The 18,408-nt window shown below is 37.1% G+C and overlaps 1 protein-coding gene across 2 annotated transcripts in view; it reads right to left on the reverse strand.

The window, feature by feature from the left end:
- Positions 1-18,408, reverse strand: part of ZDHHC21 (zinc finger DHHC-type palmitoyltransferase 21) — a 42,156-nt gene that overhangs the window by 16,699 nt on the left and 7,049 nt on the right. For both annotated transcript variants that reach the window (XM_062599987.1, XM_062599986.1), the window contains exons 2-5: positions 16,178-16,380; positions 14,259-14,357; positions 12,054-12,165; positions 10,204-10,342 (exon numbers count right to left, since the gene is read on the reverse strand). In XM_062599987.1, coding sequence (XP_062455971.1) covers positions 10,204-10,342; positions 12,054-12,165; positions 14,259-14,357; positions 16,178-16,331 — 504 coding nt within the window. In that variant the 5' untranslated portion in view covers positions 16,332-16,380. The remainder of the gene's footprint in view (positions 1-10,203; positions 10,343-12,053; positions 12,166-14,258; positions 14,358-16,177; positions 16,381-18,408) is intronic.

Here is an 18,408-nt window from a genome sequence, read left to right on the forward strand (position 1 = left end):
AATTAGAAAAAAAGAAATAATAATAAAAAAAACTTAGCATTCCCCTTAGCTGCTAATTAAAGGGATCATTTTCATCAGGAAAAAGACATCAACTTACACACTACAACAGAAAATCCTAATGAAAAAGGTGGCAGTAAACATTTTGTATTTCACCCTTCTAAAACACATTAAAACCACAACCTGTCTTTTATCTATTGGGTATTACGAGGCTAGAGATACAGAAAAAGGAAAGACTTTTGATACAGTAGTGAAGATCACAGGATTTTAGTCTGTCTTTCCTTCCTTCGTCCTTAAAAGAATAAGGCATCTACCACAAAAGAATTTCTTTGGCTGAACAAATAATGAGAGGAAGTAACATCATAACATTTTTGGAGCCATTACTTGTCCCTAGGAGAAACAACTCAAAACCAACTGCACTAACTTTCAGACAACCTGTCTCTTAAGCAGTGATGGCCTAGAAAGCAATACTGGACCCTCATCTAGAAACCTGTACAGGTAGGACAGTATTTGTTAGAAAGATCCCCAGCATATTTAGGAATAGAGTCTTCTGGTAATTATACATTAACAACAGAACTGCTTTCCCACTGTATCTTGAAACAGAAAAGCAATTGCATAAAGACTGGGAAAAAAAAGACATTAAAAAAAATACCATTTAAATCACAGCAATAACAATAACTACATATCTAGCATGTTGGTACATTACATAAAAGTTCACCCCAATATTTTTTTATTATTCCTTCTCAGGACTGACAGAAACATTTTTCCCCTTAAGAAAACCACCCAAGACTATAAAATCACCTCAAATAACCAGTCAACAACTAATCAATCCTTACTTCAATACATTTTGGACAGATTCATCTTGTTCAAACACTGAAACTCACTCATCCCTGTGCAGTGAGCACTGAGATTGTCTGAACCCCAAAAATCACACCGTATGTGCTCAAAGAGCTAAACAGACTGAGCCGCAAAGCATAGGCACACCTCAGCTAACACCAGCGACACAAGAACTCTCTCATGGGGCAACAGGGTTTTGTCCCACAGCACTTTTTTCCCCTACTGGGCCAGGCTCATATTGGTGACTTTGGTCTAGACCATCACTCTGTGCAGAGGTAATCAGACCAGCACTTCAGGTAGCCCCCATTCTCCTTACTTTTTGCAAGCACCACAGCCTACCTGTCCCCTCTAAGCTTCAGAGGGAGTTCGTATGGGTTGTTGCCATTGTTTTCCTACGTACCGTACTCTGCTCAGTTGTGCCCATCTGTGCCTAGTGCCTATTCCAAGTTTTTTAGGTCCCCTTCAGCCACTACTTCTAGATTTTCTGTCAGACTACAAGGATTCTTGTAGTCTTAAAAAGAGATGGACAGCAGAAATGTATAGCAGAAAATGTGCAGCAGACGTACAATAGTAAATTGACACAAAATGAGACTGACAGTGTACGTCTGCAGGCTTATATTAAGATTTGCACTACAAACCAAGAGGTCTGGCACCTTTACCTTCCTAGTACCAATATATTCCACAGATTCATAGAATGATAACGTTGGAAGGGACCTCTGGAGGTCATCTAGTCCAACCCTCAGCATAGCCCGTACAGGGATTGAACCCGTGACCTTGGCATTAGCAGCATCATGCTCTAACCAACTGAGCTAAACCTGCCCCGAAAGCTAATCTTTGTGACAAAGAGATTCAAATAAGACTTCCTCAGCCCCAGGATAGAATATACACTGCATTTTTATCTGGAAACAGCAACCGTCACAGATGCTTCCTACGATCAATGCTAATAGTGATTAAGAAAAATAAAATTATAGATTTACACAAACATAGAGGACAGGTTGAAAGGATCCAGCTCAAGACCATAACCAATTCCTTTCCATTACTGATAAATGGAAGTCATGAGCATGTCAAAAAGATATAACCACCACTTTTAAATTCAAGTTTCTTTTTACGCTGCTAATATATGCACAAAAACCATTAACAGGTCCCTGCCATTAGGAGTGTTGGGCTAGTCACAGCTTTGTATACACAGCCTTGGTTAGTATCCATTGCTTCAGCCTCTGAGAACAGCATATTCTGTACAGAAAATAAAGCTTTCGCAGGGTCAACACAGGGCTACAGTATCAGTTACAGAAGTGACAAGGTGCAAAATGGCCTTCGTGACTTTTCATTTTCAATATAAGATTTATTTCTTCAATCTTGCCTCTTTACTGAAATGTAGTATGCATAGAAATTAATACGCTAACAAAATAAGGTGAGACATTTTATCTTTCTCTTGAGGAGATTGATACAGACGAAATCTCACATAACACACAGTAGTCGGCTTGTGTATTGTCAGTTGCAGATGTCTGCCTCAGGCTGATGACGAAGTCAGTATATCAACCTGGCTACAATAAAAAAAAAGTAAAACACAGAACAAAGCCAGGCTAACAGACTGGAAAAAGACAAAACAAAAAATAGGGGCCACAGTGTTACCAGGAGGGAAGAGGAAATAGGAAAGAGGGGAGAATATTTACTCAGCTTAAAAAAATAGGAAATTAATTCATAGCTCAAGAGCTGCATTCTGAGTAAGTCTTTTTGTAAACATATTTATTACAAGTAAGAATGTGTGCGTAAGTTAAGCACTTATTTGATTCAAGCCTATTTCAGGTCTACTAAATCTCTGATTTTCCAAAGTCTGTTCCAAGACTGATTTGGATTAAAGTGAAAATAGGAAGAGCACTTTTAGAAGAGATCTCAATCCACAGTAATAATTCTGAAGTAATCACAGATGTAGAGAAGATTTTAACAGAAGGCAACATGATATTGGCATAAAAATGATACTACCAATATACTTAGTTTTAACAAAATATCATCCTTTCATTCCTATCTTCTCCTGTAGATCATATAATTTAACAACTTCATTCAAGGTTCATTCACTGTCCTTATAATTATATAAAAGGAGAGCAGGGTTAGATTGCTTTTTTCTTTCTTTTCTTTTCTTTCTTTCTTTCTTTTTCTTTTTTTCTTTTTTTTTTTTTTTTTTTGGAGCATTGAGGAGGCATTGTTTCTTCATTTTTTAAACAAATTCTGGTCACTTCAAGATCCTAAGGCACTTCATGACCCTAAGAGAAAATTTTTTACTTTGGAGTCTCTTTAGAATAAAAAAGTGGGTTGGAATTTATAGGATAACACATATTTCCAGATTTAAATTAATAATAAATAGCTAATATTTTAAAAAAGCAACAATACTGAAATAAATATTACCTTAAATAATACTCTTACAAAATCTAATGAAATTTTCCCAACACCTCTAATTTGAAACTGGGAAATCTGAGTTCCAGTTAGCAGGTGGATTGTCCTACAGAGCCTCCTACCTCAAGTTTCATTCCGCCTCTGCCAATAGAGCTCAGAATACTCTTCAAGAATTAGTTAAGTAATGGTATTTCCATAATATATAGTGTGTGACTGCAGAACCATGAATGATACAGACTTCTTATCCTGGCTGTTTTAATGAAGGTACAAAACTAGGAATATCCCAGACTGAGATTCCAAAAATCACCCAAGGTAACTGAGGAACTCATATGCTGCCTTATTTGAATTTTGTGTTTTCTGCTAGGATCTTACATGTATGACTTAATTACTAAAACCCTATTTCTTCCAGTTCTAGCAGTAACTGTACTCCTCCTGCTGGACAAAAAGAAGCAGTAACAGCAACACATCATTCTGAAAGTAAATCAATCACAAGAGCTGAAAATACTACAAAGCAGCTTTCTGCTTATAAGGTATGACACTGAAAAATCGTAACTCTGCCGAAGATAAGTATCTTCCTTCACTAGCTTTAAAGTTAATGAAGTATACTTAGTATACTTAATTTAAAACTGTTCAGGTTTTTCTTGCTTAAACCCTTACAAATAAAAATGCAAGTTCTGATTTGAGAAAAATGCTAAAATGCATATAGTGACCATATTTTCACAATACATTTTCCAGTCCTATGAGAACATGATTCTTTCATAATAGCATTAAAATCAATTTTAATTTTATAGTTTTTGTACTGTGTATTATTTTATATCCAAAGAATAAAAACACAAAAAAGATGAAGGCACACTGCCAGAAAGATCACAAGTATTTTTAAAGAGCAGGAGGCAAGCTAAATCCAGATGGCTATTTAGAAAAAATTATCCAGTTTTTAAACCTGTGGTAAACATGAGCCCTTATTAATGAAAAAAAAAAAAAGAAAAAAAAAAAAAAAAGCTCTTGGTTAAAGCAGAATATGCTGGGGTCTCTGGAATGCGATGGTACTTCATGCTTAATTTGCTTTGGAAGATTAAAACAATCTTGCACAATGACTGCCTAGATACCTAACTAATGGTGACCAAGTCTTATTACTTGTCCTACTCACGTGATGTCAAAAGGATATAATTCTGACAAACGATTCTGTGGTGTTCAGTTACATGACATTAAACCGTCAGCAATACTATCACAAAACAGCTAAACAGAGCTCTGACATTGTCTTCTAGGCCGAAATGCTGACTAGACCCCCAGAAAAATTATTCTTAATTTTCTGTACTTCAACTAGGACACTTTGTCTTCCAGCTGAAAAACTGAGAAAGCCAAATACCGTAAAGTGACTAGACTTAATAAAGCAGTGCAACTAGGAACAGATTAGACCTGCTGCTGTGTCTACCAAATTTATACACGGTGTAAACAGCTTTGTTGCTCTAGAGCACAGAGATACTATAACATGCACCTAGTTTTTTAAAAGTAAAGTATCATTCAAAGTGTCCATATATGCAAATATATCATCATGCCAAAACCAACCACTTGCATGAACCATGCTTTTTCATGACTCTCTATAGATTTAGATATCCAATCACAGAGCTGGCTAGTATTCAAGCATCACTTCCTCCAAGCTCAAGAACGGTGCATCCCTATGAGTAAAAAATCCAGCAAAGGGGGCAGGAGACCTGCATGGGTGAGCAGGGAGCTCCTGGCAAAACTCAGACAGAACAAGTCCACAGAATGTGGAAGAGGGGACAGGATACTTGGGAGAATTATAGGAATGCAGCCAGAGTATGTAGAGATGCAGCGAGTAAGGCTAGGGCCCTGTTGGAATTGAGTCTGGCAAGGGATGTCAAGGACAACAGGAAGGGCTTCTTCAACTACATCAGCAAGAGGAGCACTAGGGAAAATGTGGACCCACTGCTGAATGGGGCAGGGGCCCTGGTGACAAGGGATACAGAGAAGGCAGAATTACTAAATGCCTTCTTTGCTTCAATCTTCACTGCTAAGGGCAGCCCTGAGGAAACCTGCAGCCTGGATGTGAGGAAGAAACTTCCCAGAGAAGGGAAGACTTTCCTTTGGTTGAGAAGGATACGATTAGAGACCTTCTAGGTAAGCTTGACATTCACAAATCCATGGGCCCTGATGGAATGCACCCATGGGTACCGAGAAAGCTGGTGGATGTTGTTGCCACCGCTCTCCCTCATCTTTGAAAGGTCCTGGAGACCTGGAGAGGTGCCCGAGGACTGGAAGAAAGTCAATGTCACTCCAGTCTTCAAGAAGGGCAAGAAGGAAGACCCAGGCAACTACATACCAGTCAGCCTCACCTCCATCCCTGGAAAGCTCATTCTGGATGTCATCTCCAGGCATATGGAGGAAAAGAAGGTGATCAGGAGGAGTCAGCATGGATTCACTAAGGGGAAATCCTGCTTAACCAATCTGAGAGCCTTCTATGGTGGAATGACTGGCTGGGTACATGAGAGAAGAAGGGTGGACACTGTGTACCTTGACTTCAGCAAAGCTTTTGACACTGTCTCCCATAACATCCTCCTAGACAAGCTCAGAAAGTGTGGGTTAGATGAGCGGACAGTGAGGAGGATTGAGAACTGGCCAAAAGGGAGAGCTCAGAGGGTTGTCATCAGTAGCACAGAGTCTAGCTGGAGGCCTGTGGCTAGTGGCATCCCCCAGGGCTCAGTACTGGGTCCCATCCTGTTCAGCTTCTTCATCAATGGCCTGGATGAGGGGACAGAGTGCCTCCTCAGCAAGTTTGTTGATGACACCAAGCTGGGAGGAGTAGCTGACACACCAGAGGGCTGTGCTGCCATTCAGAGAGACCTGGGCAGGCTGGAGAGTTGGGCAGAGAGGAACCTCATGAGGTTCAACAAGGGCAAGTGCAGAGTCCTGCACCTAGCGAAAAATAACCCTTGGCACCAGTACAGGCTGGGAGCTGACGTCTGGAAGGCAGCTCTGCAGAGAAGGACCTGGAGATCCTTGTGGGCAACAAGTTGACTACGAGCCAGCAATGTGCCCTTGTGGCCAGGACAGCCAATGGTCTCCTGGGGTGCATTAGGAAGAGTTTTGACAGTAGGTCGAGGCAGGTGATCCTGCCCCTCTCCTCAGCCCTGGGGAGGCCTCATCTCGAGGACTGTGTCCAGTTCTGGGGTCCCCAGTACAACAGAGACATGGAGCTACTGGGGAGAGTCCAGCATAGGGCTACAAAGATGATCAGAGGGCTGGAGCACCTGCCCCATGAGGAATGACTGTGAGAGCTGAGCCTCTTCAGCCTGGGGAAGAGAAGACTGAGGGGGGATCTTATCAATGTGTACAAGTACCTGAAGGGAGGGTGTCAGGGGGACAAGGACAAACTCTTTTCAGTTGTCCCATGCAAAAGAACAAGAGGCAATGGGCAGAAATTGAAGCACAGGAAGTTCTGCCTGAACGTGACGGGGAATTTCTTCACTGTGAGAGTGACAGGGCACCTCTCTGGGCACTGGCACAGGTTGCCCAGAGAGGTGGTGGAGTTTCCTTCTCTGGAGGAAGAGAGAAGCCCACCTGGATGCAACTCTGTCTAACATGCTCTAGGTGACCCTGCTTCAGCAGGGGGGTTGGACTAGATGATCTCCTGAGGTCCCTTCATGACCTTACCAATTCTACGATTCTATGAATTAAATGTACTCAGGCAAATGCATTAAATTAGGTTACAAGAATTGATTGCTCTGTATCCTAATTTAGCAGATCTCCTTAAGTGTGCCTATTAAAAACAGGCCTCTCTCCAAAATGCTTGAAATTAACCCGGTTGAACAATGAAGATCTGTATCCGTGCTACGTGATACTTGATGGGAATGGTCCGTGTTGCAACTTTTGTATCTGTACCACATGCTACTTGGTGAGAATAGTCTAGTGCTGTAACTTTTTAGTGCCTAGAATAATACCGCTGTGTTAAGCGGGATACAAACAAGTAACTAACAAGGTCATGGAAATCTGTGAGAAAGAGCAGCGGTTGGTCACATATAGATGTGGCTGGAAGCCACAGAATCACCATGAGAAGCAGTCAACATGAAGGTCAGAAGCTGAAGAGTAGTGAAATAGCGACCCCCAAAGTCAAATGTGGCCCCCAAAATAAGTCTGCACGCGTGCGCAGTATCACAGCCCAGTTATGCAACCGGGGCGGAGTTGGGCTAGACTCCCCGCACTTGCTGGCTCCAGGTGCCGGGACTCTCGCCTACCGCAAGTAATCATAAATGCCGGAGTTTTCCAAAGGAGGGTGAGGCTGCTACACAACAGAGGACCACGTTGCCTCCTTGGGGACGCCCGAAAAGATTGTGCCTGCCGACTCTCCCTCTCGCCATGCAGACGATTGGGACAAGCATTGAGGTGGTCCTTCTTGAGATTACCATAGGGTCGGTCTGTTTGTAAGTATCTACTAATAAACTGCTTGCTACTGAAGAGTGTTTGTGCGTGTGTGTGTGTGCATTTGTGCTGGCTGGCCAAACTGGATGTTTGGCCCCCGGGAATCTAACTAGAACAAGATCCAAGTTTTACACTTGCTCATTTTCAGAAACATTTATTGTTGCCATCAGAAGGTCCTAATCTGACCAAAGTAAACCTTATTTCCCATTTCTTCTCTTGCCTACCATCTCCAAGCAAAGAATCTGATACCTTCTATTTCACCTTTTAAGAAGTAAAGCTGACAGTCAGAGCATACGTTCATTGTCCAAACACAGTATAATTACTTACAGCAAATTGCGGCATTGAAGATGCTCTCACAGGTTGAAAGGAATCTTTCTCAACCATTAAACTACATCAATAGACAAGCTCTGCCTATGTCATACAAAGAATTTATCACAGGAAAGTAAAACTCCTTTGAGAAGCACTGTAATGACCAACCCAATATTCAGTTCAAATACTGTATCATATAGAGTTCCCTGCACTTAAAACCTGCAAATTCTTTATACAGAAAGCCTGCAGAATATAGATGGTATATAATTATACCCTCTAAAATATAGCAGGCTACTCTTATTAGAAATTACAAGCACTGGAAGAACTAATAGAACTAAAACCCCCAAAGACATTTACATTCAACTGGCTTCAAAGATGTTGATTTTCCAAAAGCCAAATACAATACATCCACAGTAATTTTACTCAGATAACTGTCTTCATCACTTCACTTATATAAAAACATGGCAGCTGTCCTATCTCTTTTAACCTGAATGCAACTACAGCAAATCAAAACAGCTCTGTCTAATCTCACACTGCTTGTAACAAGGTGAATATAAAAAGCCCCTTTGCAGGCAATAAACTCAAGACGAACTGATTAATGTGGGTACTTCTCTTCACTTTCAGACACATACATTACAAGTTTGTCTCAGTTTAAAGGGCCATGGCTGTGGAAAGATGATCAAAGTACACAAAACCCTTCTGCTTTCAATGCTTCTAGAGCCCTTTAATAGCCATATAAATGAAATAATTAAAATAGAACTAAAAAGCTTTTCTAAGAAAGCTTTGCAAAAATCCACAATTTTAGTACACTCTAAGTAATAAAAATTTAACATTATCAAAATCAATTTAAGACCTTTTGTTAATTTTGGATATTCCAAGGAGTACAGACTTCCTATGTTTTTCATCTCTCATTTGACAAATCACCTTCATATGTGCTTCCCTGAGGACTTCACACTCGGTGTAGACTGATATGGAAGCAAATATGGAGCTTAAAAGGGTAAGCCCAATTCTTTTTCAGAGGTAGAAAATTTTCAGAGAGTTTAATAATCTTATTTTATACCATTTAGGATACAAAATAAGATAATAAACTTTTATATTGTTCAACAAAATGGGAAAAATAGGACTTATCTCACCTATAACTGAGTGCCACTTTCTAGCACTCTTGAAAGATGGGTGTGAAGTCACCAGAAAAAAATATGCTGGTGTGTCACATCAAAATGGAGTAAAAAATTTGCAGCACTTCAGGACTTGGAGAGGGGAACCCTAAATTTAGTACACGTTACCAACCTTTAGAATGGTTCTGGTCTCTTCACATTAGGCACCTGGAACATAACCTTAAATTTCATTTAGAATCTGCTTTCTAGGCTTTTCTATTTAACATGTTGTACTTTTATTGGCTTAAGAAAGATACAAAGTTTATTTCAGATTTTGGGTGAAGATTTTCACTTTTCTTTCTAAAAAAGATTTTACAACATTTTTTAAAGAGAATACCAGCTTTCCTGTTTCAGCACTGTCAAACATTCAGCAGCTTTCTAGCAAAACTCTTGAATATGCTGAACTTTGTTGATAATATAGATATAGAGACTTCATGACTTCAGCTTCATCACTGAAGAACATCTTTTTATTCCATTCTAATTCATAAGTCCATTTTTACTGTTTGAGTATTCAGCCACATTTTGCAGAGACAAAACCTTGAAACATCGTAATATCATATAGCCCAAATACAACAAGCCAAATTTCATTCTCTGCTTACCCACATCTCTTATGATCTTTTCAAAGCAACACACTATATTGCTTCAAAAGGCATATACATTTTTCTCCTTTTAGAATTAGTATTACTATTCCTCACTTCTCTGGTGATATCAGCATTTTCCAATAGGGATTTAGGGGAGAAAAATACATTCTGCATAGATCTACTTTGGAGAAAGCCGAAAGCAATATTAATAAACCTGAAGTAGTTATGTTGTTTCTTCCCAGTATTCACCAGTCACTTCTGAAAGAACTGCATTGGTTTTATTCTCCTTTCCTATATTTCTAAGAAAACTAATGCTGTCTTTTTAATACGGACAGTTCAGAATGGTATTGTTACTTACCACAAATGTATTTGTTCACTTGAAAATACATATCTATGTGAATAGGGGACAAGGTAGTAACATTTAGTAGCTACAGATCAAAATAAATTATCCTGTAGTGTTAGCTATTTATTCACTTTGAAGAAAAAAAGATTCTTACCCAGTTATCTTTTCTCAGTGGCAAGAAGTAGTAGTAATGGCAGAAATCAAGTATCAATGTATAGGAACTAAGAATCTGAGTGTAGAAACATAGCTGTAAAAACAGCCAATGATTGTCTTCACCAACACAATTATTAATCCTGCAGAGAAACAAAGTATATATAAAGACAGTAGTACTAAGGCTTTTTAATACTGTAGTTACAATATAAAGAGACTAGTGAATATTACTACCATGTGTGCATAAGTGATGATAATTCAGTCAATATGCAAGAGCTACCGACTGACCACTTATTCTTAATAAAAGCGATGGTCTCTACATTAAAGGTGGCAGTTACTGAAGAAAGGCTTGACTACATTATCATTTAAAGTGTAGGCTAAATTACTGAAATAACTATTCGGAACAGGAGACAGTTCTCCTTATGTTCATGTAATAAAGATAAAATTGTAGCATATCACACAAAGTGTAAGTAATACTAAAGTAACATGATTATATAAAAGAACTTCACAAAATTTCACAGTATTTTACATTATTTTATTGCCACTCAATAGCTTTCACCCATAGTGAGCTAAATAGAACACAGAAACTTGAAAAGCAAATGAACAGTTTGAAACAAACGTAATCACAGAATATCCCAATAACAAATATACATGACTTAGGAAGGAACAGAAGACACTAGGAGACAGGGAACAGGCATCTCTTCTAAGAAAGTGCTTTTTCAGATAGCAACACAAAGGAGTAAAAGAATAGCACAGATTCTAAATACTAACTAGGAGATTGAAAAATCCTCATAAACTAGGTCTAGACTGCTTCACAAAACTTCCATTGACATAATCAAGTTGGTCAGGGGTGCAATTTCATTCAAGTGTGATGACTCTAGTACTAGCACTGGCACACACATTAATACCAAGCTAAGTCATAATGACAAAAGCATTACATTGGCACTATTTTCTAAACTAGAGATAACAAAAATGGTAATCCAAAAAACGGCTAAATCAGCGTAGGAGGATCCTGACCTCAATTCTGTCCTCTGCAGCTCACCATTGCTGTCTTGCTGGAAATGACCCTCAGATCACTGGTAGAAATATTCATCTTCATTTTAAGCAGCAAACAATCAGCTTGACTTAGTTTAAATAGACAGCTTGACTTAGTTCATTTTGACTTAAACTAATCAGGAAACACTCACATGACCAATTTCACTAGGAAATCAGAAATACAATAACAAGTAGGGATACAGTGTGAGGCAGTAATATTTTCTACTCAGCACAGCTTTCCTGCGTCTTTCAGAAAACTGAAGTCAAAACTATCTAAGAAAAGAACTATTTTGGTTATTATAAAAAAGACATCCAATATTTTACTTCAATTCAATCAACAAATTTCATGTTTTACTATGTTTAATGTCTACATTTATTTCTGTAAATAAATTTAAAGAATTTACAGAATTAAATCATTAATATCCTATGATTTACTTTCTAAAAAGAATAATTTTTTTCAGCATGAGAACATAAACAAAAAAGTTACATATGAATTATGCTGACATCAGAAATAGAAATACAAGTTGCGATTCTTTAGTCAAAATATGCAAATGCTCCAATATGATATGACATCAGCATATAACAATTTGACAATAATTAAAGGAAACACAACAAGTTCTTACTGTAAACTGCACTTCTAGCTATAAGGATTCCCAAAAGCTGTTCCTACCCTGCTCTAAATGCCTAAATAGTTAAACACAATTGGAAAAGAAAGATGACAAACAAGCAATGATTGAGATCATGAACTTTGAAATGAATAAGAAAGATCTAATTCATTAAAACAAGAGCAGACTGTTATAACAAATGGCACGATCTTACCATGGGCAGTGATGATCCATCCTCCTAACACAATGTCCACAACGGCTGCAATGGTGAGAGCGCTTTGGTCTCATCATATTGCATTTGTTACATAATTCCCAAAATTCTCGTTCTAGGAAAAAAAAGTTAGAGATAGATTAGAGAGGTTTAAACACAATCCAGTAAGCTCATGATAAATACACATGATAGTGATTTAAAGAGAAAAAAAAATCTTACTATGACAAATGCATAGTAACTAAGCAGCTTACTAGAAAATTTTTTCCCATTGCCACCTTAATTAAACCATAATAACTTTAGCATTTATTTTACCATTCTGTGATAATTTCTCTGCTAATGACATGTTCAGAAAGTACTTCATCTTTATAGAGGAAAAAAACCCACAACATTGTAATACGTTTAACTCACAAAAATATGTATTTTCTTTCTTTAAAGGAAATAGGTGCATGCTTGAGAATATTAAAATGCTTTGACTGATTGTTTCCATTCAAAAATAACTTTTTTAATGCAGACAAATTTATTAAATCCCAAGGAGAGAAGTAAAATTAAGCTTAGTTTTTCAGTAGAGCATTCTTAAATCTTTTATGGTAAAACAACTGTCACCGTGTGAAGAAAATAAAGGTAAATTTAGCATTTCTGCGGGCAGCTCTCATCTTGTCTTTCTTGCTGTAAAATAACATCTTGATGCTAGAAGTAAAGAAACCCAATATCTGAGATTATTGAACTAGTGGTGACGCCAGATGAAAACTGACATAGTCTGTTCCCAGGAATTTAATGTCTCAAAAATGTCACTCTGTAACAGGACAGCTACCAGGAGAGTTCAGAAATACTGCAACTTCAATATCAAATATGATTTAGAACATGCAAAAAATTGTTTTGCTGCGAACCTACAGAACACCAGAGAATTTAAGTGCTACTTTAAAGCGATATGACAAATCAAATCATAATATAGCACAAATTATTGCATAGCACAAATCATAATACAATTATCATAATAAAATCTAAGTGTTCTGTTTTCAGAAGTACCTACAAAGATGTCATGAAGTAAGTGAAGCATGAATATGAAAATTTGGAGAGCTATTCAAAGGCATCCCCTAAAAAAGCAAGAATCTTTTGTGCATGAAAGTAAATAGTTTGTGTTAATCCTGGTATTTTGCAGTGAAATGAACAAGAAACTCAGTCACAAACCTGTCTAATTTTATTAAGTCTCCCTCTGTCCTGTGCAGTTTGTGGGTATCATAACATGATCTGAGGCCAATGAGGTAATGTTTCCAAACAGATCCATCTAGACTCTTATTGCTCTTAAAGAGAGCAATGTTACTCCTTCATCACATTGCAAGAGGAGAGTGAAACATTCACCACTCACTCATTTAATACATTGCCTATATTCAAAAAGTATTTTCTGTTTATGTGAAAATGCTGTTGTAAAAGCTCAAACCATTAGAAAAGTATCTTAATATCATAAAACAAGTAGTTAATGTAAACACTGGCTTTCTCCATGGGAGAATTAGGAGTATTATACATTCTTTTCTATTTCACTTGGTTTGGATACTATACAGGAATTGCGATAAATTAATACAAACCAGTGCCACATTTATTCGCTTAACACACCATACAAAAATAACGTAGTGCAATAAAATGCATCCCTCAAGAGCAGATAAAATCCAGTATAATAGTACCTTACACTACTGCTTTTAATATTTCATAAACATACTCAGGAAAAAGCTATAAAATTATAATCACTAAGTATCTCTTAAAATTTCTTAGCAAATATAAGCAAGTCAGAAGTATATGCAATATACCTGAAAGCCTAGAACCCAAAATAATTCTTTCCAGTGAAAACTACCTAGCAGAATACCCTGCATGACAAAAACTCTGATATTAGTCTTTAAAAAGAAGTTTTGAGCATTTTTATACCAGTAAAAATGCTAGCAATATGTTAGTTAGAAACAACAAATTAAAATGATCTTTTTCATGTCACTAATATTATACAGGTTTCAGAATACACTGCTCACAGTTTCAACTAAATCTCGTAAGATCAGATTGAATCCCAATTGTTCTGAGGACGTGAAAGTGATTTTTGTTCAAAAATTCAAAAGAAGCTAAACTCTCTCTTATTATTGTTATTTACAATCTAGGAGTTACTATAATTAAGGTAAGAAAACAACTGTGGCAGCCTATCCTGCATTATTTTAAAATATCTTGTACCTGTAAGTGGTATCTTTGGGTTTTCAGGTAGTTTTCCTGGATCAGCTACTGAGGCTCTTAGTAATGAAGCTATACAAAACAACGAGCAAAAGTAAAAACCTGAAACAATACATAACATTGGTTACATTTGGGCAAAAAAGAGCAAAAAAAGTAATCACACTTTAATTACCTCAAGCAAGTAGAAATTACAAGAGAGAAGTGAAAAAATGAAGATAAAATAATATACCAAAAATTTCATCTGATTATAGTCAATAATATTTTGGATTTCCTAATAAACAAATGTACTTACTAATATAAATAATAAACCTTCTCCACAAAGCAAGTGTTAAGCAAAGTATTAAAAGAATAATCACTTAAGTGTTTAACACCCAAAAAAAGTTTTTAGAAAATCTATTTTATTACTTTTGTGTGGACAGACTAGGGTAGTCTTTAACTATACTAGCACTGAAAATTACTTAGCCTTCCCATTCAACTCCAGATAGTTTTCCTTCCAAATCATTCTACACCTCAAGCCTCTTTGTGAAAGTGTAGATAACTCCTTTTTCAAGATCCCTACCTACTTTAATAGATTTAATAGATTTATGAGATCCCAAAATTTTAGAACAGCTGTAAAGCTAACTTTTTAACCAGCGTAACTTCACAGATCCATTAGGCTCATAAATTGGCTTTGTGCCATCCACCAAAGCTTTGTAGTACATAGTTTGAAAACTGAAGGGAATGTGTTCTTCCAGATATACTTGGTCAGTTGGCCTATTTATAAGTTCTGATTTTAAGAATCTCTTAATAACATATCAAAAAACAAACAACTGTAGCATGCTGTAATGCTAGCCCCCAATATTAAAGAAACAAGCTATATGAAATTTTAGGTGAGTAGTTCAAAATAATTGTAAGTTTTCTTACAACTTTCCAAACCACTAATATAATGTTCTTCACCTCACTTTTACATAAATATTGCAAAAACATTAAGGTGTTTCAAAAGAAAAATTAAAACTCTGAGTTGGATACAGTATATGCTTGATTTAACATAGACTTTTCTTCTCCACATCAAAACATCCCCACCTATGAAACATCATGAACAAAACAATTACACAATTAGTTACACAGTTGTTAATGACATCATGACAGAACCGGTTATACCTAAAAACAATAAAAACAAGCCACCATCTAAAGATATCTAAATGATGCTCAAACTACAAAATATTAATGTTTAGCAAGATATATACTGTAGAAACAATCCATGGTTGGAACCACCCACATATAAGTAATGTTTTCTCAGGTTTGGTATCCAGTAGAAATTAATTTTATTTTCAGAGGGGTTCAGAATATACTTCTCATTGAATCAAAAATGTAGATGCTCTAGCACTGAAAATTACTTAGCCTTCCCATTCAATTCCAGATACAGTTTTCCTTCCAAATCATTCTACACCTCAAGCCTCTTTGTGAAATGACATTTACAATGGGCCATCTTAGATGGCTCCAGTTATATTTTAAGCGTTTTACCCAGTGCAACTCATACCGGCTGACCCATGAAGGGACATATGATGAAACTAACAAAAGCCAATTTGTCAATCAGGGTTGCAGGCCTGAAATTCTGTCAGTTTTTCCGAACTATAACAGATGATTAACTATTATTAGCATGAGTTCTAGCTAAAGGTCCTCCTACATTCTTTCTCCCAGTTTTCTCACAAGCAAGTTTTACCATAATACCTTTGAAAGGAAGAAAGTGTCTCAAGTTACCAGAACACAAAAATATAGGATGTACCCCAGTGCTCTTAAAACCACACACCTTCATTTTCTCCTTTATATTCCCTTATATTCTGACCTAACATATATTAACTACTGGGTAAACGTATTTCTTGTATTGTGTAAGAAGGAAAAAAAAAAAAAAAAAAAAAAAAGAACAAGTTAAATAGACTTACACAAAACTGCCACAGCTGAAATATGTCCCTCTTCATAGTGAGGAAAAAGGATGACTTTGGGAATGAAGATAGTGTTGTACAGCCAGACAAAGATAATGAGGCCCATGCAGCACCAACCCTGAGGGTCTACCACAAAGTGAATTCGTGGACCCATTGAACACAAACAGATGACAATTTGTCACATCCACGAATAAAAAATGATTCTAGAGAGATTAAAAAAAAAAAAAAAAAAAAAGAAAAGAAAGAAAGTGAAACCAGTATCATGCAACTTACAGGTTTCCATACACATTCAACAGGAAAAACTCTCAGCTTATGATTTAAGGAACTAAATTAAAACTTAAAATGTTTCACTTACACAGCTAACATACCAGGAAGAGACCTATCTTATGATTTCCTTAATAAGCTACATCTCGCTAAAAAGTAATATTTATCACCAAAACACAAGTAAAACAAATACCTGGGAAACCTAGTAAATTATAAGAAAAGCAAGCAATTACGTCTGCCAGGTGGCAGCAGAAAAGGATAAACACTCTCCCTCCCACCTATCGTATTTTCCCAATATGTTTTTGAAGATTAATTTTTAAAAGCTGATATGACAAAATTTTCACAAGCTTCCTAAGAATTTATCGTCTTTCCTCACTGCTCAAAATTTTTTTCTTCATACCATTTGTAACAAATCTGTACAGAATGGGACCACACTTCTCTAACATTTTTCACTTGAATCTGTAAGAGGAATCTTATGAAAACATGTTTTCCCACTATTTTTCATACTTAAAATATCAAGGTTTCTATTTGGATAGTGTTTATCATGCTTTCCTTTATTTTTTATACTGAAGAAACCCCAAGTGCTATACTAAAAACTTCAAAACTTCATAAGCTGATCTTTTTTTTTCCTGTTCTTTCCCAGCACTAGAAGTTTTAAGTGATACTCATCAGAACCTACAAGGGAAAGACTGCTGTCATTGTATATTCTGGCAGGATGTCTTTGCATATGTATCTTAATATTACAACAGACTTATTCCCAAACACAAACATAAATCTTAAACTACTCTCCTACTCAACAGGCAGCCCATTCAACATTAGTTTCCCTACTTCCTCTGCTTTAGGAAATGTGCATTTCAGGTGAACTTCCTCCCATTCCTACAATTTTTTTCCATTGAAATTTCATCTTATCAATCAGACACCACCTCTGTGTCAAAAGGTTTTATTTACTTGCTTGTTTCATGCCATTTGCTGGCATTAACAATTCCTCTGCTTAACATTACCCACAAGTTCCATTCATCCCTTTTTAGATAATTAATCAAACTCACATAAACTCAAATTTTCCCACCCTTCTTCTACGCACTGTTTATCATAACCCCTTGGTTACTGTCTTCCAGCCTAACAGTATTCCTATTCAAGTATAGCAGAGTATTAAGTGTTTATTTTTATTTAAAAATGCATCAAATAACACTTGTATTATAAACTCATGCTGCATATTGAATACAGTTACTGTGTCCTCAAAATCTTTTATAAATTTACGATAATCATTAAAAAGATTTAATATTATATTTACTAATATCTTATACCAATAAGTATAAGCCTAAAAAAAATTAAGACACTCCCTGATCTGCTGCCTGGGGTCATTTCCTGCTTGCCAAGAGCTTGGGTCTGGGATGTCCTACAGAGACTGACAAAGCTCTTCTGGCCAGTGGGCTATTTCCCCACCTGCTCTTCCACATGGGCACCAATGGTAAGGCCAGGGAAGACCTGTGGTGTATTAAATATGATTACATGAAGTAGGGTGGGTGAACGCATGGCGCAGCTGGGGGAGAAAGCCAAGGGCACAGGTGGTATCTCCTCAGTCTCACCAATCAAGAGGGAAGGGCTTTAGGAAGAGTGCACAGATACTGTAGTTCAACAACCATTTGTTCAGCTGGTATCAACAACAGGGCTTTTAAAGCCTAAAAGGGTTCTCCGAGGACCTCTCCGAGGATTGCTAGGAGTTGACTGGATCCATCTAACCAAGTAGGGCAACAGCATCTTTGCCAACAGGCTAGTCAAACTGCCAACAAAAGCTTTAAACTAGGAATGACAGAAGAGGGAGGTGGTGATCCAAGAAGTCAACTGAGGAAGCAGTGGTCATGGTTGGTAAGCAAAGAGTGAAGGGTGATGTGGACAAGAGAGACCTTGTAATCAACAAAACAGGGCTGTAGGTGGGCAACCTCCAGCATATGGATGCAGATAAGAAG

This window comes from Rhea pennata, chromosome Z (genome assembly GCF_028389875.1).
Source record: "Rhea pennata isolate bPtePen1 chromosome Z, bPtePen1.pri, whole genome shotgun sequence".
Classification (NCBI taxonomy): Eukaryota; Metazoa; Chordata; class Aves; order Rheiformes; family Rheidae; genus Rhea; species Rhea pennata.